General features: G+C 40.2%; 1 protein-coding gene across 24 annotated transcripts in view; it reads left to right on the plus strand.

The window, feature by feature from the left end:
* Window positions 1-24,555, plus strand: part of IKZF1 (IKAROS family zinc finger 1) — a 68,265-nt gene that overhangs the window by 32,964 nt on the left and 10,746 nt on the right. For 14 of the 24 annotated variants that reach the window (XM_065667687.1, XM_065667691.1, XM_065667683.1 and 11 more), the window contains 4 exons: window positions 11,566-11,667; window positions 13,789-14,049; window positions 19,727-19,894; window positions 21,870-21,995. In XM_065667687.1, coding sequence (XP_065523759.1) covers window positions 11,566-11,667; window positions 13,789-14,049; window positions 19,727-19,894; window positions 21,870-21,995 — 657 coding nt within the window. The remainder of the gene's footprint in view (window positions 1-11,565; window positions 11,668-13,788; window positions 14,050-19,726; window positions 19,895-21,869; window positions 21,996-24,555) is intronic. The other 10 variants (XM_065667694.1, XM_065667693.1, XM_065667696.1 and 7 more) reach the window with 5 other exon arrangements.

Here is a 24,555-nt window from a genome sequence, read left to right on the forward strand (position 1 = left end):
AAGTTTACATCAGCATAAAAATCCCCTTGTGGCTCCTTAACCAAGCAAACTACTCATGCCTTTCCTTATGCCTACAATTGCAGTACAGGACAATGCTTAGCTATTTCCAGCTGTCCTGGTTTAACAATAAGTGACATTATGACTGGCTTGACAAGAAAATGATCATATTTCTGCCTCTTTTGCTTGACATGCCTCATCCAAATCCAATAGAAAAATTATGTCCATTTTCTATGGAAAGCATTCATAGCTAAGTTTTCTCTTACAATACTCCCTTGATTTGACATAGCATTGTTTCTTGAACCACTGCATTACTGGTTTTTGTCTTTGCAAATGATGAACTAAATCAAGAGGGACTTCACTGAAGTTTAAAACAGACTAGAACTAGTAAAGCCAGAAGGCAGGTCATGTCCCTCAAACCCAAAAGATGGATCAACCCTTCTCTGTAATAGGTAAGACATGTCAAGCTAGGCAAAACCTTCACAATGGTTATAGTCCATCTCACATACTTCTACAAGGTATTACACAGCTTGGTCACACTGCTTTCCATAGAAAAATAATACAGTGTGTAAACTGTGCCACTGTGAAGTAGAGGTATTGATGCTGTATCTGTAGGGAAGTGGAAGAGCAGTCACAGGTGCAGAATGGGACATGTAGTCCAAGTCTCCAACAGTCATAACATTTAAGGGACCGTTGTCATTTGCAAAAGGAAGCTGCTAACTCCTTCCTACGCAGGTATAGTCATCTCTCTCTCTCCTAGGTCCCACACATCCCAAAATGTGGGACACAGGAGAGATATTAACTTTAGCTGAAGAAGTGAACACTGATCAAGTGTCCCGAAGACATTTCCTAATTCACAGATAAACGGTAGGGAAAATAGCTGAACCTCTTGATATTCTCTGTGCAAGAGTGTTTCAAAGAAAGTGAAGCCTCGCTAGTCCCCAGTTCATATCACCTTCTGACAGCCTCCTATGTGGGGTAATAGCCACAAATGGTTTTGAAGGAGCTCTTCCAACAGGGTAGCTTTCATGCGGTGATGAACAAATAATTATACCACAGTACACCTTTGTGTAATGCTCTTCATTTACATGCAGTATTTCACCACTATCTTCCTGAGAAACTACATAATTCAGTTAGCCACCAGATAAGATAAAGACTGGAGTTTGACTCGAAAGGGATGCATAACTATCAGAATTGAGACATTCATAGAGGGTCATTTCTTAAGATTTTACTTTCTACACAGGCTTCTATCAGACAAATTCCTGCTGAAAAGTCAGAGAAATCAGACAGTAAAAATCTGGGTCCTGCACTGTTCTTAAAGAGGTTTATCTTCTGCTTTGTATCTCTTTTGTCTGTAAATGGAGAAGAGAAAATTCTTCATGTGAATCTCAAACATTTTCTGCTCTGGCCAAGTTTCGTTCTGAACAAGCAGGACAGAATGGTACATGATCTCAGTGGAAGGACTTCCTAAGCTGTCTCTTCCATCCGCTGGCAGCCAGGCAGAATTGCCAGTTAGGCAATCCCTACTCTGCTTTAGCCAATTTCCTTCTGTACTCTTCCATCACTCTGTCCTCTGCGGCTGCCTTCAGCAAATAAGACCATTGCCTAATCAACCCTTCTCACTCTGTGGCTAGGCATTTTGAGGCCTTTTGTTCATGTTTGATTTCCCTCTTTTCTATCTGAGAGTGATTTGTGGAGTTCCTCCTCTTGGTTGATATGAAGACAAGGGAGAGGGAGGGAAGGCTGGTTCAATTTTGGTGAAGTCCAGCAGCACACAGAGCAGCACAGTTGGTAGGTGGGAAGGGGAACATAGGTCAAGCAGGTGAAAGTCAGAGAGGACTGCTGCAGAGGCAGAAAAGGCTAAGCATATATATTTTTTGATTGTTTAAATTTAGTTTTTCTTCTGCTAAGCCACCAAGTATAATTCCTGGTCTGTGCTTCCCTTTCTGTCACTTCTCCATAATTCTTAGCATTTCAGTTGGGCTGCTGTCTCTTGGCTGCTTCCTCTTTTCCTGCTTTCCTATATTTCATTATTTGCCCTTCTTCCTCTTCAAGTGCTTTTACAACAGAGTGAGGAGGATGTGGAAACTAGTTACAATATGACACACAAACTGCAGTGTCACAACTGCAGCTCTTTGGTTTCACCTCCAGGACTGTGGAGCAGCAGGGCAGGGTGGAGAAGGGCTGGGAGGCTGAGGGAAAGAAGGGAGAGATTTACAAACAGGGATGCGAAATGACAGAAAGTCACAAGGTTTCCAGCTCAGGAACTTGGGAAAATAGTTTAAGATAATCCCAAACTGAATCATCACTGTGTCCTTGAATGCAAAGGAGAGATGCCACTCTGTGCCAGTCTGAGGGTCTCCCACAGCTCTGCTGCCACAGAGAAGATACAGCTCCCTCTACAAGATATACTAGACTACAAGATATGAGCTAGGCATGCATGGTGCACAGCTTTCAGCATCGCCCTTACAAAAACAGAAATAAAGAATAAAACAATAAAAACTCAAAGGAAAAATCATTCTTAGTGCCATGTCTGTGTAAACTATTGGAAGATGCCATGGATGAAAATGAGGACATGCTGTACCTTTCTTGAGATATCAGGCAGCTGAGAAAACTTGCTCCCATGGACTTTGCCCCAACTATTTCCTAGAGCACCCATCAGTTAGAGGTGTTATTTCCCTTCCCTTCTTTTCTTCATATTTTTTCTTAGTTTTTTATTTGTTTTTTTTTTTTTCTTTTTCTTCTTTTCTTCTTTTCCATGGGGTCTCATAGAAGCTTTTCAACTCAGTTAATTTAACTATACATCATAGCAACCGGTATAGGACTTGCTCCAAACTTCTAAACCATGACAGATGCTAAGGAGATAAACAACTGTGGGTTGGGAGGAAATGGGTAATATGTCCAGACTGCTCTGTGTGTTTGTGGAAGGAGTTAGAGGAACAGTAGATAGAGGTTTCCTGTTAAGCTGGACAAGGGGGAAGCTATGATGTTTCTCAGCTATGGCTGTAATTGGACTCAAGTTCAACAGCATTTTCAGTCTGGATTTGGTGCTTCTCCACACTCCACGAAAAGTTCAGGTTGTCTTAAAAATCTGAATACCACTAAAACCAAGGAGACATAAGTTCCCAAACTGTTTAGATACTTCAGAATTGCTCTTCGCTGTCACACAGTTTCTTGCAATCTGTGGGGTATTGCAGCAGAACAAGGGTTTGATAGCCTTCCCCTGCTGCAGACTGGAAAGCAATGCGTGGGCCAGCTCTGAGCTTTGAAATAAGAATATGCTAATCCATGTCCTTTTTGTTAACTGCTTCTCCACTGATCAACTTACAGGTTATAGCAAAAGGAGCTTGTAAGGAGCTAACAAATGCCTGCCTGCACATGCATACTAAACAAGAGAATGGTTCTGATTTTCAGAGGTGACTGGATGCCCAGAATTCAGATATGGAGCTTGAGAGAGTGGTCTGATTTCTCAGTGGTCAGGCTGATCTCTTTTCTGACAATCTAGTTTGATTAGTGTCTGAAGCTGGAGAGCCCCAAAATGTCAGTTGCTTTTGTTAAAATCTTTTAATCTTTTGTTGATAATTGGTAGGCATATTGAAATGAGAGGAAGGAGTTAGAGAAATTCAAGCAGTATTTGAATGCTGGTTAAACCATATTAGATTATTCTGTTCTTATTCCATAATTTGAGCCAGAAATTAAGAATTTGATGGAATGATTTCTGTGGCTTGCATTATGTAGGTTTCTCTCATTCATAATAGTCAGTTCTTGGCTACTTATCATGATTTAGTCTAGAGTGGTGCTATTGGAAACCATTTAATTCAACTGCTATTATTTTGAAAGCATTTTCCCTTGAAGCTCTGCCAGCAGCATGTTGGCTTGGCTGCTTTGTTGATCTATCCATGTTAAGAAAACGGTTGTCCTTTGATGTAAGATAGTGATACTCAGTATGGTGATTGTAACTGAAGATTATGATCTTGACTGTGTTTCCAGTGAGTTTCAAATGTCGGATTACTCGTTCAAGAGAGCAGTAAAATAATCTTAAACCACCCTCTTACATTCACCAGCCTTAAAAGCATCGAAGATTTCTTCAAAGTTTGAGGAAGCTGCTCCTGAGTGGATGACATATTGGCCTTTCTCTGGAGGCATGATGATACCTGCACCAGAAACCCAGCTAAATCTCAACTTTGAGGTCCCTTCTGTGCCATGGCTCCTTTATGATTTTGGAGATACCCTTCAGGACAGGAATAGGGACTCCTAAATTCAGAAGTTTCAAATCACATCTGCGGAATGAGCTAGGAAGTTCAGCTAGGATGCTGTTCCTCATGTAATATCTTTCACATATAGAAAACTCTTTATCCTGAACTTGTGTCATCTTTTTCTCCACATCTTTCTGAGAACCCGTTTGGGGTTTTTTTACAATCTCTCCTTCTTATTGAGTCAGGTGCTGCAGAAAACTGATGCAATCTAGGTTTTTCTCTTTGCATTGCAGACAAAGATCCAAGGAAACAGTATACAACTTTGTAATTGCTGGATGCCTCATGGAAGAGGCATCCTACAACGGGGATGACTGCTCATAGTGCTAATGTGGTTAAAGCTGGATTCTATTCAGGAAAGGCAAGGAGAGCTTCTTTTTTCCTGAGGTGGACTGAGTTTGAAGACTGTCAGAATAATCAAGATCTCTGAGTGTTTGAGTCTCCCAGCACCTTCTGGGGTTTCTTGCTATTTCAGCACAGAGGACTGATTGCCTGAGGAGTACTCTGGTTCCTTTAGCAAAGCATTAGCTGCAATACATGGTGAGAAAGAACTAATTTTGTCCTGACATTTTTCTCCTCATGCACTATCTGGTATGTCCATGTTCAGACAATTTCTTTAGGATTTGTGTAGAACAATTTATGCCTCTTCCCCGGAAGTAGGTTAGAATTTCCTTTCACTGGACTGCAATCAAGTAAACAACAATTTACATTGCAAAACTTTCTGGCAATATTTCTACAGCCCAAATAGAAAAACTTCAATAGCATGGAATTAATACTTCTAGAAGAATAATTGAGCACTCGGGATTAACAGATCTAAAGCGGGGTACCTCAGGATTACCTTCTTTGCACAGAACTAAGAAAGGTCATCTACTTTATAACTCATAAAGAGATAACTACATTTGATATGCTTTAGTCTAAAATAAACTTTCAGTACCCCTGGGTGATTTTTTTTTTTTTTTCCCTGTCTGGTGAGGGGGACACAGATGCTGTTGCTCTGCAAATTTGTTTCCTGAGTAGGAAACATAGTAAAATTGTTATCAAGTATTCCCTCAAGTTTTGAAATGGCTAAGATCCTCTCCACTTCATTATCTGACCTCTTCTTGAACGAGGAGACTGACAATGCACAGCCTTGGCACAGCACCCATAGGCACCTCCCCAAACCTAAACACAGCTGTTTATTCTAATTTTAGGTCCACTGACCCTTTGACAGCTGGGGAACTAAGGACACTTGTGTAAAATAGCACTCAAAACATCATTAAACAGTCCCTGGTGAAAGTCCCCATGTCTGTCTCACTGACAATGAAGGCACAGCACATTCAGTGCTCACATGGGTGGACTTGCAAGGGCCTGATCCTCAGACAAGGTAGCTCTGTGCCACTTCAGGGACAAAATTAAAGATGTGCAAGCAGCTCACTGAGCTGGAGCAGGAAGAGGGGAAGGTTTGCAAGAGCTAACTTTGCATTTGGGGCAAGGCAAATTTAGGTGATCTGAAGCAATATACAAAACAGTTCATCCTCCTGCCTGTCCCAGTGTCCCCCCCTTCCCTGCACTGGCTATATGGCAAGCCTAGGAGCTGTCCTCCCCTTCATACCACAGACCCTAAGACACTTCACTGCTCCCAAGTAGTACCTTTCTTCTGTGGGGTAATAACTGCTGTCTTCAGCTAGTACAGTTCTGACCGATACTCCCTATATGAGTTCAGATTTTACAGTCTGAAAGCCTTAGTCAAACAGGCTTAGAATTCCCTCTCTACTATAGTAGACAGATGAACTACAGCTCACATCTTTTGTGCATAACTGATCATCTTAACTTTGTAGCTGTGCTTCAGTCATGTTTCTGCACTTGCTAAACCCTTTCCTTTGGCTGGGAATCCCCACAGTATCCTTCAGGTTTGCAGCAGGGTAAGGACAATTCCAACCACAACAGCATTGCTTCATGTAAGAACCTTCCTGTCTCTCCCATCTGTGAGGAGCTTCTTTGACCTCCCTGTTGGATCTCAACATAGTCATTCCTCTTCTCCAAAACACTAACCTTTGCAGGTGCACATTCTTTCGTGTTCTCCCAGGATGACACGTGCAACTGCCTTTAGCTAAAATTTTGTTGCATTAGTTAAGGATGGGTTAACATGGGTTACCCATGAATGTCACCAAAGCATGCTCTGTGGAACGGTTAGAGAAGGGGGATGCTTTATAAATGTTAGATTATAGTATAGCTGAGGCTGTTCTTCTGTTAGATAACTGTTGTTACGTGGGAAAGAGCGTAAGTCCCATGTTTGTGCCTATAGCTGGAGAACACAGATTCACAGGTGCCAGGCTCAGCATGTAGCATGTGTATCCACACAGATATATCTGTGTGAGCTGAGAATGATTTCATATATAGTAGTGTTTTTACCTCACTGTTTTGTATTGTTACTTGAGGTTACTTTGCTTTTTAAAAATTTCTTGCTAAATGCCCTTTTGCTACTTCCTCATCATTTAATGCCCACATAAAAAAACATCTAATGGAAACAGAAGAGACAAAGACACTGAGGATGAGAAGCTCAGTTACTGCCATCATTTGTCAGCAAAGCTTTCCCTCTAGTTTGAAAATCTTCCCAGCTTACTTCACAAAACAGAAAAGTGTCAATAAAGTCTGTTACTGGCAAGCCTGCAGCAGTTCCCTTAGCTTCTCTACCACACAGCCAGTAAAGACACAGAGCACTTTGTATAGAGGAAGCATGGGTTACACATACATGTGGAACTTGAGAAATAGGTTTAGCATGGCTTTTCTTGATAATGCTCTTTCTCTTGCCTTTAAAACTTAACTTCAGTCATAATTCACATTATGAACATCAAGCAGCCAGGTAGTTTACAATCCTTTGAAAAAAAAAAAAATCATCTTGAACCCAGTGCAAAATGTACCAGTAAGTAGCACAACAAACAAAGACAGTAAATATGAACTAGATCAGCCTTTTGGCTTGGTTACAGATCATTTCCTGCTGAAACACAAATTCAGAAAGATACATGAAAAGCACTTAGCTTCAAGTGTGCAAGGGTCTTTAACCTGCCTGTTTTTACTGGTGCATTAGAGGATTCCCATAGGTAACAGATGTTACTGGGAGTCTGCACCATGGAGCAGATGCTACTGTTTGTACCAAGAGAGGACATACTTTGTCGGTTGCTTTGTTCACTTGTTTGCATTCCCTATGGTTTGATCTCACTGCAGCCCCCAGAAAACCATGTTGATGTATTTTGCCCAGATCCCTGCTCCTTGCCCCTGAAGCCGAGCTGTTCATGGCGACGGGCGCTGGCACTGGCACGCCGGGCACCTCCTGCGTACCGGCTTGGCGCTGCCGCAGGCAGCAGAGCACCCAGCAGTGGGAGGAAATGGCAGTCGCGGCTGATGACATGGGTGGAGCTCCTCACACCGCTTGTCCTGTGGGAGATAGCTTATCTGGGGACGCCTGTGTTTCTGGAATAATGTGCATTTGATTGAGAGCCAGAATTAGAGTAGGGAAGAAATTGACTGCCCAGGGCTGATTGGCACTTGGAGTCAAAGGAGGCAGCACGGACCCCACAGCGGGGATCTCCTTATCCGTCGGCACCAGTCTGCTCCTCTTGCAGGTGTGCCCGACAGTTCTTGCTACTACTCTTCTTTCTGTTATTTTTGTTTCCCTTCAAAAAGCCAGCTGACAGCTCTCGTTAAGGAGCTTTCATTTTTTTCTGCTGCCCACTCTCCACCATGTTGCAGCTCATGGTAAACACTGCAGTTCTCTCAAGCAAAATTGTAAAGTGCCAGTGCCACTTCGCTGGGCAGCATTGCAAGCCTCAGCCATCTACTTCCTGCTGTGCCGCTGGTCTCTCTGTCTTGCGACCCAGTGAGTGCTGTGTCCTTTCAGAACAGAAGCCCTACAAAACAGCTTGGTCAACATGGGCTGCATACAGCCCCTTTCATTTATTGATGTGTTTCCTTTCGTCCATAGTGGTTAAGTCGCATTGTAGGCTCTAACTTTTTAGGCAGTTCTGAGCTGCCTCTAACTTTCAGCATTTTGCACATGTAGACACCACAGATGCTTGGTTACTGGGCAATGCAGTGCTATATGTAGAAAGGAGTGGGCAAAACTGTTCTTTTTAAGCACAGTTAGATGCATCTGCTTTTTCCATGGCTAAGTTTGCATCAGTTGCACCTGTATTGTGTCTTCTGAATTTTACTGAAGAAGGGCTGAAGCCATTGCGTAATTAATTATGGTTTCTCTGCCCAGACCTTTTGTCGGCCTTTTACATCCACGATTCTTCATGTCACTTCAGAAGCTCATAAGGGAAAGACACTGTTAGTGGAAACATAATTTAAGTTAAAGCTTTGGTCTTTGTTGTTGTCAAGCCTATCCACTGAATACTGACTCCTTAAATATTCTGTCGACAAAATATTTGCTTATTTCTGAGAATGGCACCCTCTATCCACAGTGCTCTTATATGGTAAGAACACAGCTGATGCCACAGTAAGCAACTGTGGTGTAAAAAGAAAAGCAGGAAAGTGGATTTCAGGTCATAAAAAAGTACTACAGAACAGAAGTTGCATCAGAAATAACAGGTAGAATTGCTGGCAATATTCTGTTTTCTAGGGTTTGCACCTATGTAAAGAGGAAGAGATTCTGGCTGCTTTTGTTGACACATATTTACACACTGAGGTGATTTAGTTTGGCCTGATAGGGTTTTCTGCATCTTATTCTGCCTTTTTTGCAACATTTTCTCTAATCTGTAGAGTTAAGAGTTTTCTCCTCCACACCATAACAGTTCTTATGCACTGTCAAATCAGCCAGTATTGTTGCAACTTCATCTGTCTGCTGCTTGAATAGTTATGATGCCTTCGTACAAAACTCTTGTTGGACTTTAAAGCTACGATTTAGACATCAACTAATATCAGCAAAACGCTTCTGACTTGTCTTGGAATAACAACAGCAGCAAAATTGCCACTGGAGAAGAATATGACTTGGGAGGTGAATGCCCCCTTCCAAATGGGATTTTTCCATTTAAACCTGTACCAGTGCCAAAGTCTCCGAAAGCCAAAATGATTTTACATCTGTGAGGAAGTCCCATAACTATAAGAGTTGGTAAACTGGCAATGGATTGAAAGCAAATTACTAATTCTTCATGTGCTTTTTTTTCCAGCTGCCTGTTTCTCTGCCCTTTAAAAGCCACCATCCACATCCTGTTTCCCAGGAGGTCCATTTGGTTTCTCCTTTCTCTCCACTATCAACTCTTTGACGCATTGCAAAATGCCACCCTTCCCTCTCCACATTGCTCAACACTTTCTAGGGAAGTCTCCTCTCCCTCCATCCCGCCTTCCCGACTGTCCCAGCCTCAATCTTGTGCTGAGCCAGCTATACCACTCTTCAGTGGTAGATCATATCACCCCTTTCCCCTTTGACATGATGATTTCTTTTCTTTTTCTAAAGATTTGCACAAAGCACCTTTAACCATAGAATACAGAACAGTCTTTGTAGCATTATATTCAAATGTTCTTCAGAAAACCCTGACTGTAGTTCCCAGTAGATCTCAGAGAGTAGGAGAGACCCACCCAGTGCCCTGCTTTTGGGTAACTTTTCCACACTCTGAGTAGGTAAAAAGGGAGCAGGGGAAAGCTGTCAGTTCAATGACACTGGTGCACACCACACTCCTTGCACAAATAAAAGGGTTTGTATTAAACTCCCCTGAATTTCACTAATATGTACAAAGAGAGTAAAACACAGAGTCTTTTAAGGTCATCTCCAACCAAACTGAAGTAAATTGATTAATGAGTAATTTCTTAATGGTGTTACAAGAGCCAGTGAGATATTATTACCATTAATTGTCATAGAGCTAACTAATATCTGCATGTATGCATATGGATGCGCACACAAATTATTTCTATAAACACTATATCAAGTAACTGTTTGGGAAACCTGTACAAATGCTGAGTATTTTTTTTTTATCAGTGCATCTGAAGAGCCTGTTTCCCAGGTAGTTGTCACATCATCAGTGCTCCAAGAGTGATTTTCCCCTCTATAGCAAGGGAGGGACAGGAACCTCTCTCACAAAAGAAACAAAAACCACTGTTGATTTCATTTTCAGCCTAAGTCAACCAAAAAAAAAAAAAAAGGAGAGAAAAATGTATAGCCTGCCTTCCCCTTCCTCACTCAGATTTAATAGAAATCCTTAGTGTTTCTATTGGACTGATGTCTTCCTCCTGTTGTGTTTCCTACGTCAGTGGGGTTTTTTTCACTAGCTGTCATCTGGAAAACAGGTTTGCAGAAAGTGCTGAGTTTGGACATAAAGAGATTTTATTTGTTAATTAGACCTATAAAATCTCCATGAGGACCCAGGGTGGGGCAGGTGGCCCCACCATCCATCAGCTTTCACTGGCAAAGCAAGCGCCACACCTGAACACAGTCCCTGCCATAAGCTGCACTGCTGAATGGATGTCCTTGTAAGGACATCCTGGATGCTTGGCTTCATCTGTGTGGGGACATTCATTGAGCAGCACAGCTATGGCAGTCCAGGAGCATAGCTGCAGAGAGCTTTGGTGAAGATTGACTGAATCAATATCCCTATCACTGCTCATGTCAAGGAGTGAACTCCATCATCACTTCTGTCAGTGAGCCCCATGGCATGTTAATTTGCACATGGCTACTCATAATATGCAGTGTATAGTGTGTGTGTGCATCTACTTTTCCGTAGATACATTATGAGGACAAGCCTTAGAAATGCAAACAAAAAATATGCCAATATATACAACAGTATATATACATACTTAAAATTGAACTCCCTCTTCTTCCGTTGCGTAAAACCAGCCAGCATGAGCAGAAAACAATGCAATTTCAGTTTTTATAAGTGCAGTGACTAGAAACAAGGATGTAGAAAGAAGAGATCTCTGGCACACAAAGCAGGCATGTTGGCAGAAAATAAATCCTGAGTGGAAGCTTGCACTGCAGGGGCCTGCAGTTTCCCTGGGGTCAGGAGAAGGCTGTGTTAGGTGCTCTGCTCCTGTTGACCCTTTCGAGACACTTCAGCAAAAGTTCCTCTTGACTTCAGCAGGAGTTGACCTGTAGGTGAGCGGAATACCCAAGAGGTTATGAATTTAGAAAACATGATAAAACTTTTTGGATGCTTTGGAAGTAAAGGGCATTTTTACACATGGGAGTCACTCTGAGCAGGTCAGGATTCCCCTGCCAACTGTCCTGCTGCTGTTCCTGCTTCATCCTAAACTGCTTGTGTTGCTTCTATGATGATAGCTCTGTCTTTCTCCTAGGTATTTCTCTTATAGCAATAATGCCATCTTTTTTTACATTTCCTGATAGCAGTACCACAAACCAGCATCCTGTTTGCCTTCTTTATTGCAGCTGTATACGGGGCAGAAGGCTTTAGGGACTTTCATGCAATAATTCCCAAATCTTTTTCCCGTAAGTATATTGCAAACTCAGCTCACTACAGAGCATTTCTGCCTAGTTCTGACTTCTATAATTTTTGTTTGTGTCATTTCACTTCTCACTAATGTACTGCATATGCTACCTTTTTTTTTTTTGTAAATTTGTCTGCATACACTACCAAAGAAAGAGCTTCAGCAGTCTGATTTCTTTGTTTCCTTCCTATGTATTATTTCAATTTAAGACAAAGCCTACTTCAAAAGCCACATTCTCCAGATCCCTGGCAGGCAAGGAGTCTGTAATTGTTTTGTATAAATATATTTACATTCAAATTATTATTATTATAATTAAAACAATGGGGTGTGAATTATGTAAAATCTGTCATGTGCTCAAGCCAAATAGTTATATTGCTTCCATTCACCATGGTGAAAACAGCAGTATGGGGTTGTAGCCCATAAATTTGCAGAATACTGTAGGTCACTTCAGTTTAGCCAGTCATGCCCCCTTTGTAAAACACTGTTTGGTCGTTGATTTATTCTTTTCCCCCATAGCTCTAAATTACTCCTCTTTTTAGAGCACACATTTTAAAGGAAAACCTGCTATTTATGATGTGCACTCATTCTGTCTTGCACATGATTTCTGTTAAAAATGCAGTATTTGAAAAATCTTTAAAATGCTGCTTAGATTGATAAACTCTATAGAATGTGTCCAGTTAGGCAGTGTTAAGAAATGTGAACACCTTTGCACTCATCCTGTTTCTCAGTAGGATTTTGAGTCTGACACTTTTGTCAGTCACATCCATGCAATCCTCCTGGGACACCTGGGAGGTTGTAGGGTGTAGCAGAGAATAGTTTCTTAAACCTTTCCTTTTCAAATGAATGTCAAGGTTTTTCACATCTTGAGTTAATGCTGTCCATAGCTTAGTTACATCACTGGTACACCACCACTTATCAATAAGGCTACCATGAAACTACTATTCCACAAAAGGAAGAGCCCTGATCTTTTTTGGGTGAAACAGACCTCTCATGCACTCAGCTAGGCACTAAAGTAAATGCTCTGCTTTTTCGGATGGGGTGAAGGAAGCAGTATTTCACTGAAAGGAATCTAAGATTTGGGGCAGTGAACTGAAGAACTAATTTTTCACCCCAAATTGTAACAATAGAAAAGACAGAAATAACTATAAAGATGATTTATTCTACACAAAACATCATACAGTCCTGTGGAGAGAAGAGGAATGAATACTGGCATTAACTGATCTGAATCTTGGCCCTTTTCCATAACACTTAGGTTTGCTGTTCTCATATCAGACCAAATTTACTAATTTACAGTATGAAAAGTAGTGAAGCTATGTCAAATTTATACCTGAATTCTTCAAACTTCAAGCAGTTGTCACCTATGGGATTATAACGCAAAGGACTTATCCAATAGTCAAAACAGTTCTCTCACCCACCTTTGTTGATTTGACTGGGTTTTTTACTAGTAACTCATGGCTGTAGAGATGCTCTTCTCTCATTCAGCGATCCTAATACTGCTGTCCTAAAAACACAATTATCACTCCTATAATTTCCTGTAATACTAGTTTCTGCTCTTAAATTCTTCATTCCATCCTTCCCCACCCTGGTTTCCTGATCAGTGCTTGTACTCTTCAATTTCCCATTGTCTTTGTTTACCCCTTGGAACAGCAAGCCAAATATTTGGGTTCAGTACAACCCTCAGGATCTTCCTGCCAAGTGGAGAATGTTGCATTTTTAGTTAATTTTCATTCATTTTCTTTGATGAGTTACTTACTTTCACAATTGTTTTGGACAAATCCATGTAAATTGGATTCATTTAAAGTTCAATTCCAATTATCCTGAATTGTCAAAGTGAACATTACAAATGCAAATCTCTCAAGGTGATCTAAGAACAGACTTGTAATGTTGCTTGGGTTCCCAGTTCCCTGGATGCCTTGTATTTGTCTCACTGATATTCACTGTTCATTTCATGTGTTACAAACTCATCATATTGCCCATGGAAATGTAGCTGTGTTTGTAGCTTTTGTTATTTAGGTATATTGTACATGCTATTTGCAAGTTATCTCCTTTGATGTGATTGTTTCTTTGCCACCATATGTATTCTGTGACAAAACTGAGTGGCGTCCTCTATTGTTTTTTTCAGCCGGTAATATTAAAATAGAGACTCAGAGTGATGAAGAGAATGGGCGTGCCTGTGAAATGAATGGGGAAGAATGTGCAGAGGATTTACGAATGCTTGATACCTCTGGAGAGAAAATGAATGGCTCACACAATGGCCCAGGCAGCAAGGCTATGTCAGGAGTTGGAGGCATTCGACTTCCTAACGGAAAGCTAAAATGTGATATCTGTGGGATAATTTGCATCGGTCCCAATGTGCTCATGGTTCACAAACGAAGCCACACTGGTAAGGCCTGCCGTAGTTTTTCCTTTAGTTGGCAAGAACTGGCCACATTTTAGGAACTAAGACTTACTTTCTGTGTGACGCACATGTTCCCTCTTGTAAGATAATGTAGCATCGGTGGGCATTTGAATCTCAGTTATTTTGTTATATCATTTCAGACAGCACAGGAATTGAAATTTCTTTTTGATGGAATTCCATCTGTCGGGCTAGAAATTGTTTGTTTGGTTTGAAGCTACATGAAAAATCAAATTAAAAAAAAAAATCTTTGATTTCTAAGATATTTTAAAGACTTGCTGAAGAAAAACTCATTTGTGGCTAACTCTGAAATTGACCCAGTTCTTATGTTTCCAACAATGCAACAAAACTCATTATGGATCAGTGATCATGAACTGGAAAAATAAATGTTAAGGGAGCTATACTGACAGTAAAAAAGGAGTTAACTTTATGTCAAATGTTTCATGAAGTAAAACCAAGTACTGCCATTGGTCAAATCTGGACTAAAGGGTTTCTTTCCACTGGGACACTAAAAGAGACGTGTAAAGATGATGTTCTCCATATGGATGGCTTTTCATTATCAGTTCTTTGAATCTTGTTGCCATAATTTTCAAATTCTAACTAGTCCTAAAGAATGCAAAAAATGAAGAGGCTGATACAAATGAGGAAAGAAAGATGAGGGTAAGTCTCATCTTACATCATATAAGCTGTCTGAAAATCAGGCTTCCAATATAACATCTAAGGTCATTCATAGTCAAAGGAGACCTGAACTGTACTGTTGTGCTACACAGGTTACTTTGAATATAAATAAGCAAAGTATGTGGCATTTTTGCGTGAATATTCAAATGAGAGGGAATTTTAAAATATTTTTAAGGTGAGAATAACCTGTCAGATGGTTAGATTCCACTGAAATAGTCCAGCTAGTGAACACAAAAATACTTTCTTCCCCTGCATCCCCACAGTCATACTTAACTGATTTTGCCAGAATGACTAAGGAATGAGATTAACAGGTTGTTTTCAGAGTAATGGAGAGGATCCACAAAAAGACCCTGAGTGTTGTCCACCCCTTCCAGTGCTGTCTATTGTAACCGTGGCTGTTCAAGCTCTGGAAGGGTGTGATGTGTTAGTGTAACATGGGTTAGCCATGCTCAGAAACCGTGCTGGTGATAGTAGTGCTGTTATATTGCCTACTTCAATTTAATATGATAAATCCCTCTGTCAGGGAAGAGCAGATAATCATCTTTATTGGAAAAGCCACATCTAGTTCTCAGAAGAGAGGCTGCAGCCTACTTCCTAGATATAACAAAGTGCTTGTTGGTCTATTGTTTCCTTTTTTTTTTTTTTTTTTAAAATTTAATGTTAATATGATCCTTTAAAAGTTGATAAATGCGTATGGAAAATGACCTGAACATGAGGCCTTTTAAACAGACCCATAGGCTTGATGAGGATGCTGTAGTAGTTGGAATAAAATGTTGCAACTTAAAATGCATTTAGAGGTAGACGTTTTTGTGCTTACTTAAGAAGGCTCCTGTTTAATTAAAAGTATGCTGTTGCATTTGGAGGAGCTGTTTTGAGTCCCTGTGGATCAAAGGCAGTGTTTGCACTAGGGCTGAATGGCCATTGTGGGGCATACCTGATTTTAGGGAAGCAGTGGGCAGAGCTGCCTTTGCTTCTAATGCACTGACTGGTACCTGGCATGCTGAGTCTCTGGAGGATGAGCTAAGCTGCCTGTCCCCATGACAGATTCACCAGGTGCCACCTAACTGGTTTCCCTGGCATAGACCTCCAAATGCCCGAACACCCTACCTGGCAGGGGGCTCATATGCCTGCCAAGGGTGCTCAGGATGCTACCACACAAGAGCTGTCTCTCTTAAGACTTTTCCACCCATTGCAGAGCCCTCCCCTTGCCAATGGGACTTTCTTTTTAATCAAGGAACATTGTTAAAGCCTATAGTGGAAGCACCCCATGAGATGCACTTTGCTCAGCAGGATCCCATTCTTTTACACTCAATAAACCTAAAGGGTGTGAAGTTGCACCCCGGAGTCCTTCCATGGAAAGAAAGCCTTTACTTTCCCTCCAGCCTTGTCATCAGCTGCTCTCCTGAGCAGACTCTTCAGCATTTTTTCAGGGCCTGGCAAGGGAGTGGAGGCTCAGAGCTGGTAGTTTAAATTAAAGGGATGTCATGGGGAAACTGTGGTGACTGCTTTTCCTTTCAGCTGCACTGTGAAAATTAAAGAAGAAATGGGATATACTATTACAGACATTTAACTGACTATGCCAAAGCCCATTTCAATACATGCCTGGTGAAGGAATAAGCCTCACAAATGAATTACTTTGCTGCTAATTCATGTAAAACCTGCATATGCAGTGAGGCTTCCTTAAATAAATATTTGATAAGTGAACAAAACTCTAGCATGCTATAAGTGCCAAAATAAAATGACTTCCTGACCTGATAAAAGGCATAATTACTTTAAATGAATACACCTGCCAAGTGCAGATATGCAGAGCAGCACCTGATATTTCTGTCCCCTCCTGTCTGCTAGCAGCTGTACAGCACAGACTGCTTCCTAGCACCTTACCTGTTGCTCCCATCTGTGGAGCGAATCCCACTCACAGATGCCTGACTCTTCTAACTCTCCTTCCCCGAAGCTTTCAGTACATTGATTTTCTCCAGCTTGCTGCTATCTTGCTTGGTGTTTAGGAAAAAGACAATCTAGAAAGGACAGAGAAATCCCCTTCTGCTCCTTGGTGCTGAGACCTAAGGTACTGATTCAGGCTTCGCTTGCTCATTGCGCATGTATGTATGTGCATGGGGCGCTTATGTATATGTGCATATATATGTGTGTGTGCATAGGTATATATAGTCCCTCCTTACATGTCCCCATCTTTAAGTCACCAGTTAGTTCACTTATGTCTTGTTAGCTGGGTCCAAATGTTTCCAGCTTATGTAGAAAACTAATGCCCAAACAAAACAAAGAGAAAAGAGCTATGCATGTCTCTGAGGTTTGGATGATTTTGTCATTATATTGTTTAAGAAATAATAAATATTTCAAATAAGAGGATCAATATTCTTCACTGAGCAAGTAGCCCAGGGCCCATGCTGCCACTAAGGCTTGCAAATCACTCCAATGGTTGATTCAGTTCAAGGCTCCCATTGCAGTTTTTGCTTTTTGGCCCATATTAGTCCATAGTTACTCAGCGTGTGATGAAATTGGCCCAGGACAGATATGTGCTGCTCAGAACTGGCAACAAAATAGCACACAAATCTGACCGCTTAAGTAAAAGCTGCATAACATTTTTGCTTCCCATCCTTCCCATTTTGGGAGGATAGTGCCACAACCAGTAATTTTCCACCAGTGACCATATCCATCCTAGTAGGGCTAGGAGCTTTCTTGGTCTCACAAGCCAGGCTTTTCCCACCTGGGTAGATGCAGCATGGACAACCAAGGGCCAGTCAAGCTACACGTAGTTTCAGGATCTTGCAGTGTTGGTGTCATTTTCCTTGCACAGCAATGTACATGCAGGTTCTCTTACATTTGATCCATTACAGAACTGTACGTTCTGTAGAAATACTTGAAAGGCAGCAGTCTCATTTGAAATGCTCCATCCGCCTGTCTTCTCCACACAGTGCAAGATTTCAACCCTGTAATAGCGAAAACTGTAGGCTGGAGATAGATTTCAATGTTACTTTGCTTTACATTTCATTCCTGGAGTACTTCTACGATCCTCATTTTCTCCTTGTACACTCCTCTGAGTAAAAATAACAGAAATGAATGCTCAAAAAGCTCTTTAGTAAGAATTAACCATTTCTTCTGAATTTGTGTCCCCCATGACAAAATGACTTCTTCAGTACTGTTTCAGTCCATTTCTGAAAAATACCTTCCACACTGAGTAACTGGCTCAAAGAATAAGCGGTAAAGCAGACAATCTCTTACCCATTTTCTTTTTCCCCTAACAACTACTGTGCATGGCTTGTGAAGTACACTGCAAAATCTATAAGGCTCGTTCTGGCATTTTTGTGGGCCACCCCAGTTGAACCAGTTGCAGATATAGTTTAGGTGAATACAGATACTTGATGGACAAAGAAAGTGAACTCATTTGACTTGACAGGGGCTATGCTGACCTGCTTGCAGCTATTTGACCAATGGTAATATCTTGCTATAAAGCAGATTACTTTTATTGTTTGCTGAATGCTAAATCTACCAGCCCTGATGGTTGAGTTTACAGATTTTTGGGTTATTACTGTGCTGCTGCCTAATTGATTTTCAGCTGTTCTACTGCATTACCCAAAAGTCAGAAATTATCATGCTGAATGTATATCATGGATGGACACGCAAGTTGGTCCTAGGTGTGCAAAATAATGCATGATAGTCAAGTGAGAGAGGGAAAGAAACTGTTTAACTTGTATTTATTTTTATATATACTTTAATTTCAGCACTAAAATTTTAAATTCAATATTACTGTTATATAAAGAAAATCAAAACTAAGAATAGGTCATCTCTAGGCTATTTCTAATACCGACAGTGTGTCATAATTACTAGAGCAGATTACATTTATGCCTAAGAGAAACAGAGTTCAGCAAATGAGTTTCAAAAGCTAATTTGGCTTAGTTGAGGGCTGCAGAGAAATGGGCATGCAGGAGCGGTTCCTGCTGATAGAACACTCTCATATATAAATTTTCCTTTACTCCTACCTGGTACAACTGGAAACATATTTTATTTCCCACTGACTTAAGAAAAAGCTTAAAATGTCTTAAATTTAAAAAACCCAGCTAAGTGAATAAATGAACATACTGATTTTAAACAGCACTAAAAAGAAAGCAACTCTCATACTAGTTTTTGCAAAGGCTAGTTGGTTTGCTTCCTTAATAGCAGGCACCAGTTTAGACAAATCACAGCTGTGTCTCCAAGTTTTATCCCATGTCCGTTCAAAATATAGACCAGCAGAGGCCATTTGTGTAGCTCCTCAGCTCATACCTGACCTAGAAGGGTTGGGACTTCAGCATGGAAGTACAGAGCTTCCTTTGCACTGTCTTAACTTATGTGATTTTACTCTCTCTCTTTCTTTCTCTTTCTCTGTCTCCTTCCTGATTTGGCGGCTTAGGGACAGACAGGTAATGGAGAAGAAATTGAAAGGGAAAATACAGGGAAAATGTAAATGAAAAGAAGTTATTATAACTGTTATAATGAAGTGCCTTTCATTTAAATATAAGAATGTAACGCTGAAATGAACTTGTGATCCTGAAATGCATTTTTAATGAGTTTCCTTTTTATTTTGCTGCTTCAGTGGCATATTTTAAAGACCCTTTGAAAAAAGCCACATTAAAAACCCCACCAAATGCCACAACATGCAAAATTGGATATTGGTTTATTCCAAAACTGCTGATCAGGAAGAGTGGCTCTTCAACACAAAATGTTGCAGTCACTTTATTTAAATGAGTTTGAATTTGCATTGTGATGTGCCATTCTGATTTAGAAAAAAAAAATTAGATTTTCAGATCAAATTGACCCAGCCAGTGAAGCATTAAGAAACTGGCAGGTTTAGTCTGAAAGCCTCATGTTATATCAAACCTGCAGCCGGTGGAAGTCACAGAGCAGCAGTGAGAAAACAACTTTCTCACTGAAATCTTTCTCTTGTTACTGCTAAGATTTTTTGTTCTCACATATTTTATCCTTCTCCCTGTAGGAGAACGCCCTTTCCAGTGCAATCAGTGCGGAGCCTCCTTTACGCAGAAGGGCAACCTTCTGCGCCACATAAAGTTGCATTCTGGTGAAAAGCCCTTCAAGTGTCACCTGTGTAACTACGCCTGCCGGCGCAGGGATGCCCTTACGGGACACCTGAGGACTCACTCGGGTAAGTGAAGGTGTAGGATCATCCAGGGGCACTCATCATTGTACCCATTGCGAAGACGGAGCTGTTTGTGACCCCCAAGACTGAAAGGTCTTCTCACCCTGGGGAGGCGAGTAGTCCCATGTTGGGGTTAACCAAGCTGTGAGCTGGCCACAGTGTTTTAGCAGCAAAGAAATGACTAAACACATCTCATTCTCATGGTCATGTCTTTTCCCATACTTCTTAGCTGATTAAAAGTTTCTGTATTTGGGTTTCATCTTACAAGCCTCATGTGAGTAATCTATTTCATGGAACTACGAACATGAATTAAAACTGGTGGACTGGTTTGGGGTTTGGGTGGCATTTATCAGCATCTAGAGATAACGTAAGTTCTAAACAGAGTAGGTTTCAAGTCACAAAGTCTCAAAAACCTCCAGTCTGGTAGTCATTCTCAACCTAAGGAGTGAATACCACCTACAGCATTTAGCAGCAGTTATTTGTTACACCTTGTTATTGCAACTACTTTGAAAGAGAAAGAGCGGGGAGGAGGGAGAGGGTGGGAGAAAGATAGTAATCTTCAAAAAAAAGAGGACTCTCAGAGTTTTCAGTGTATATTGAATAAATATTTTTTAACAGCTGCACTTTTCCGTTACCATGGACCTTTCATTGTTTGACAGAAGCCATAGTCATACACCTTCTGTGAAGGAAAACCAATTTAGCACCTTCAAAATGCCTTTAAAAGCAGAGTGTTGTCTCATCTAGTTTCCCAAGCTAGGCTGGAAATGCAAGTTGCTATTTGGATAGACCTCTAAAACACAATGCTGGAGCTGACAGTGGTAACTTTACTTGTGAAATTGACTTTGGGACTAAGTTCTGTGTATCAGAAGGGGAGCCCTCACAGTGACATTTCTGTGTTGCACAAAACTAAGGAAATTCTCTACACGTTAAATTAGAGCACACATTGAACAATAAGATCCCTAGTGTTGGTCCCAGATGTCCAAAATAATTTCCACATCTCCTGTCCAGCCCTGACCCAACTCAGGAAAGCGTATTTTTTAAAAATACTACTTTGCCTCTCTCGTTACTGTTACTGATTTTCATCCCTGCACAATTTTAAACATAGTCTTTCATACATGAAATTACACCTGGACACTTTAGACAAACTGAAGATTCGGTAGCTAGAGAGACAATGCATGAACTATAGATTGTGATTAGTTCTTGCAATTGACAAATTGATATCAATACATTATAAAATAACTTGAATGTCTGAATCTGATTTAAACTTGAGAATTTGTAAATGGAATTCGAAAGTTGAGCTGTGTAACCATCTAAAACTGTGAAAGCACATATGAGGTGACAGTCTTGTCATGCTAAGACAGAAAATTCAGGTCCACAAGTCTATGAAACGGTACTGTTACTGCGAAATTCCTGTAACTACCTACATCTGGATTGGTGTAGTACAGAAAATGTTTTGTCATGCCATGTCTCTTGAATTTCCAGAAGCAGAAATCTAACATTGTCCTAAAAGGGCTGAGCTGACTGTGGTTACGTCAGAATTGACCTCCAGCCATGGGCAGGTGTCTCTACCTACGCTGTCAGTTCCCCAGCGGCAGTCTCTGTGGGAGCTAGGCACTACAGCAACTATACTCAGACTTTTGAAGGTGTCTCAGTTTCTAATTTGTGCAGATGCCATTTTTGAAGGTTTAATGTCTCAGTTTTTATCTGATGTGAATCATCTAAAATCAGCTTGCAGCACCCACAGAAATGGCCTGTTGATATGAAGATAATCAGTTAGTTTTCCATTAGTTTGGGTTAAAGTTTTTAAGTTTTAGGTTTTGAGTTTTTTTGGTTTGCTTTTTTTTTAACAAAATCTTCCTTCAGTTCACTACAGGATGGGGTTTATTTTTTTGGGATGGGTTTTTTTCATGTTCTTCTTACCATTATTAGTAGACTGTTGAATACCTCATCTGAATTCCTCCATTGATTGTGTTTTCTGCAGTTGGCAAACCTCATAAATGTGGATACTGTGGTCGCAGCTATAAGCAGCGCAGTTCTTTGGAAGAACATAAAGAACGCTGTCATAACTACCTGCAGACAATGAATATCTCAAGCAGCCTTTATTCAGGTAATGAATGTGTCCATTTGGGGATTAACTCTGCCCTGTCATGTACACAGAAAAAAGAGTGCAAAAAGAACAGAAGTACTATTTGCGGCACCATTTGCATTGGGGAGGCACACACCCACCCCATATGTATGATATTGCATTTGGATTTATTCTATATTTGATAAATATTTGATTGTTGTCTTGTTTTGTTTAGCTCAAACAAAAAGCTAAAGTAAAACTCAGGTGTGTAGCAAAACACTTCCAAGACATGCAAAATTTCAGTTCACCATCTCAAGACAGTATGACCACATCATCTTACCACCTTTCTCTTTTGCCCTGAGTCCTGTATTGCAGTACTCCTGTGGATGTATTCTTAATAAAGGCTTAATATCAGGGTTCTGGGTAAGGCTGCGGAAGCTTCCACACTGCACATCTTCTGCCTTTCCCAGGTACAGCTTAAAGGGCTTACTTGACCACTGGTACCAACTCATCTAATAAGGATGATCCATCTCTCTCTGATCCCAGTTTTCCAAGCATGAGGACATGAATCCAGAAGCATTTAATATAGTTTGTCTGTCTGAGACAATCCAGAAAGGCTAATAATTTGTTGACAGATTTCTTCCCAACCTCCTTTTTAAAAGAAAACTGGGGGATGTGATGAATTGTTGTGCTTCTCTGAGAGATCAGCCTTATGATGAAGGTTAAGTCTATTTCTCGGAGAATATCCAATCTAAAACTATGCCGAAAAATACAGCAAGCAGGTATTGGGGTTTGGATTGGTTTTTAACAAAGGTCCTAAAGTTCTATCTGGGATTGATCAAAGTAAATAACCATACAAAATCCCCTTGCATGTGCAGTTTTAAGAGAATATAAGATCCATCTTCTGTGACGGAGTTTCAGCCCACCCAGTAAGTTACACTTCTTGCATACCCTTTTCATCTTGCCTGTATATGTTATTTGGCTTTTCAAATTATGAAAATGATAGGTTGCCTCTGACCTATTTGCAATAATGACTCATTTAATATTTTATATCTGGACAGAACTTGAATATGTTTTTATGTGCTATCAAATAATGTAAAGTATATGCACATAATGATAGCAGCAAATACAACTGAGATGCTTCTAGCAAGCAGCATGTTAGAGCAGCACCCCTTCTAATTTTATTGAGGGGCTGGAGAATGTATGTATAAATAGAAAAGCTCAATGTAGTACACAGTAGGCGACAATACTTATTCCTCAAAGAGGTGATAGGATTTAGAAGCAAATATTATGTGTTGGCATTTGAATTTTCAGTGTCTGGCACATGTATTTGAATGCCTGCACACAGAACATGAAAATCTGTGTGAATGAGTAGCTGAACTACTACTAAAGTCTTAGTAAGCAAAAATGTCCAGATGAAACTGATGTCAGGAATCATAAACTTTGATAAGGAATAATACCATTTTAGAGATAGACTTTTGTTTATAGCAAATCATGACAGGAGAGTTTACACTAACTTAGGACTAATATATCAGTGGGATGAAAACTTGTGGAATTCATGAGTGCTTTGGAAGAATTACTTTTTCCTTGCATATACTGAAAGTATTATATAAACCCATATTTAATATAATAGGACTGCTTTTTCAAATTAGAAAAAAAGCCCAACAAACCAAATAGAGGATTGGCTTCAGGTTTTAGACCTTATATCCAGCCAAAAACTTCACTCTTAAATGAATTTTCTCAGAACTTATAAATCAATGTTTGTGTATCTAAGAGAGAAAACTTTATCGCGTTTTTCCTAGTATTTTTCATTCTAACCTATTCTACTTCACTGCAAACACATCATTTTACCATTTTGCTATTTTACATTATTTCCCTTATAAACTCAAAAGATGAAAATGTACAAATGAAACACTTGAGAATGAGTGGGTGTCTTTGTGGGATTTTTAGTGCATTCTACATTATATCTAGAAAACCAAATAGCTGTACTACCACTGTTCTTATAATATTTCAGGGTGCGATATAGAGCTATTAGAGTCAAAATTGAGGCCCTTCAGACTCAAAAAAGTTTATACAAAAATTTTCTACAACATCTGATTTTATATTCTTCTAGATCGGGATTGCTTTGTATACAGCATTTTTAAAATACTTTGTGCAGTGTACTTAGAAAAAATATCAGTTGAAAGGACCTGATATGGTAGAAGCTTTTCATCAGCTTGTAAATCTAAGAAATACAATTGATATATTATGAAGTGCTTCAGTAAGGGAAAGATCCAACAAAGAGAGTAAGGAGGGGAGCAAGAGATTATTCATATTTTAACTCTAGTTTGCTTTCTTTAAGATAGGAGGTTCAGCATGAATTAGGAATCTGCTGAATTTAATGTCAAAATTCTTATTTTAGAGGACTAGAACCTCACTGTCTATGTGAAGTTCTTCTGTTATGGGTATTATTTGGAGTTTTGCATTTAAGTTGAATGGAAGTGTGCTGAAGTCTTACCAGGCCTATATAAAATAACAGAAGACATAGTTTACGAAGTTTAAAAAGGGTCAATTACAATTCTTCAGTCACTTGTGGATTTTTGTTTGAAAAGATACAATGATA

This window comes from Lathamus discolor, chromosome 2, assembly GCF_037157495.1.
Source record: "Lathamus discolor isolate bLatDis1 chromosome 2, bLatDis1.hap1, whole genome shotgun sequence".
Classification (NCBI taxonomy): Eukaryota; Metazoa; Chordata; class Aves; order Psittaciformes; family Psittacidae; genus Lathamus; species Lathamus discolor.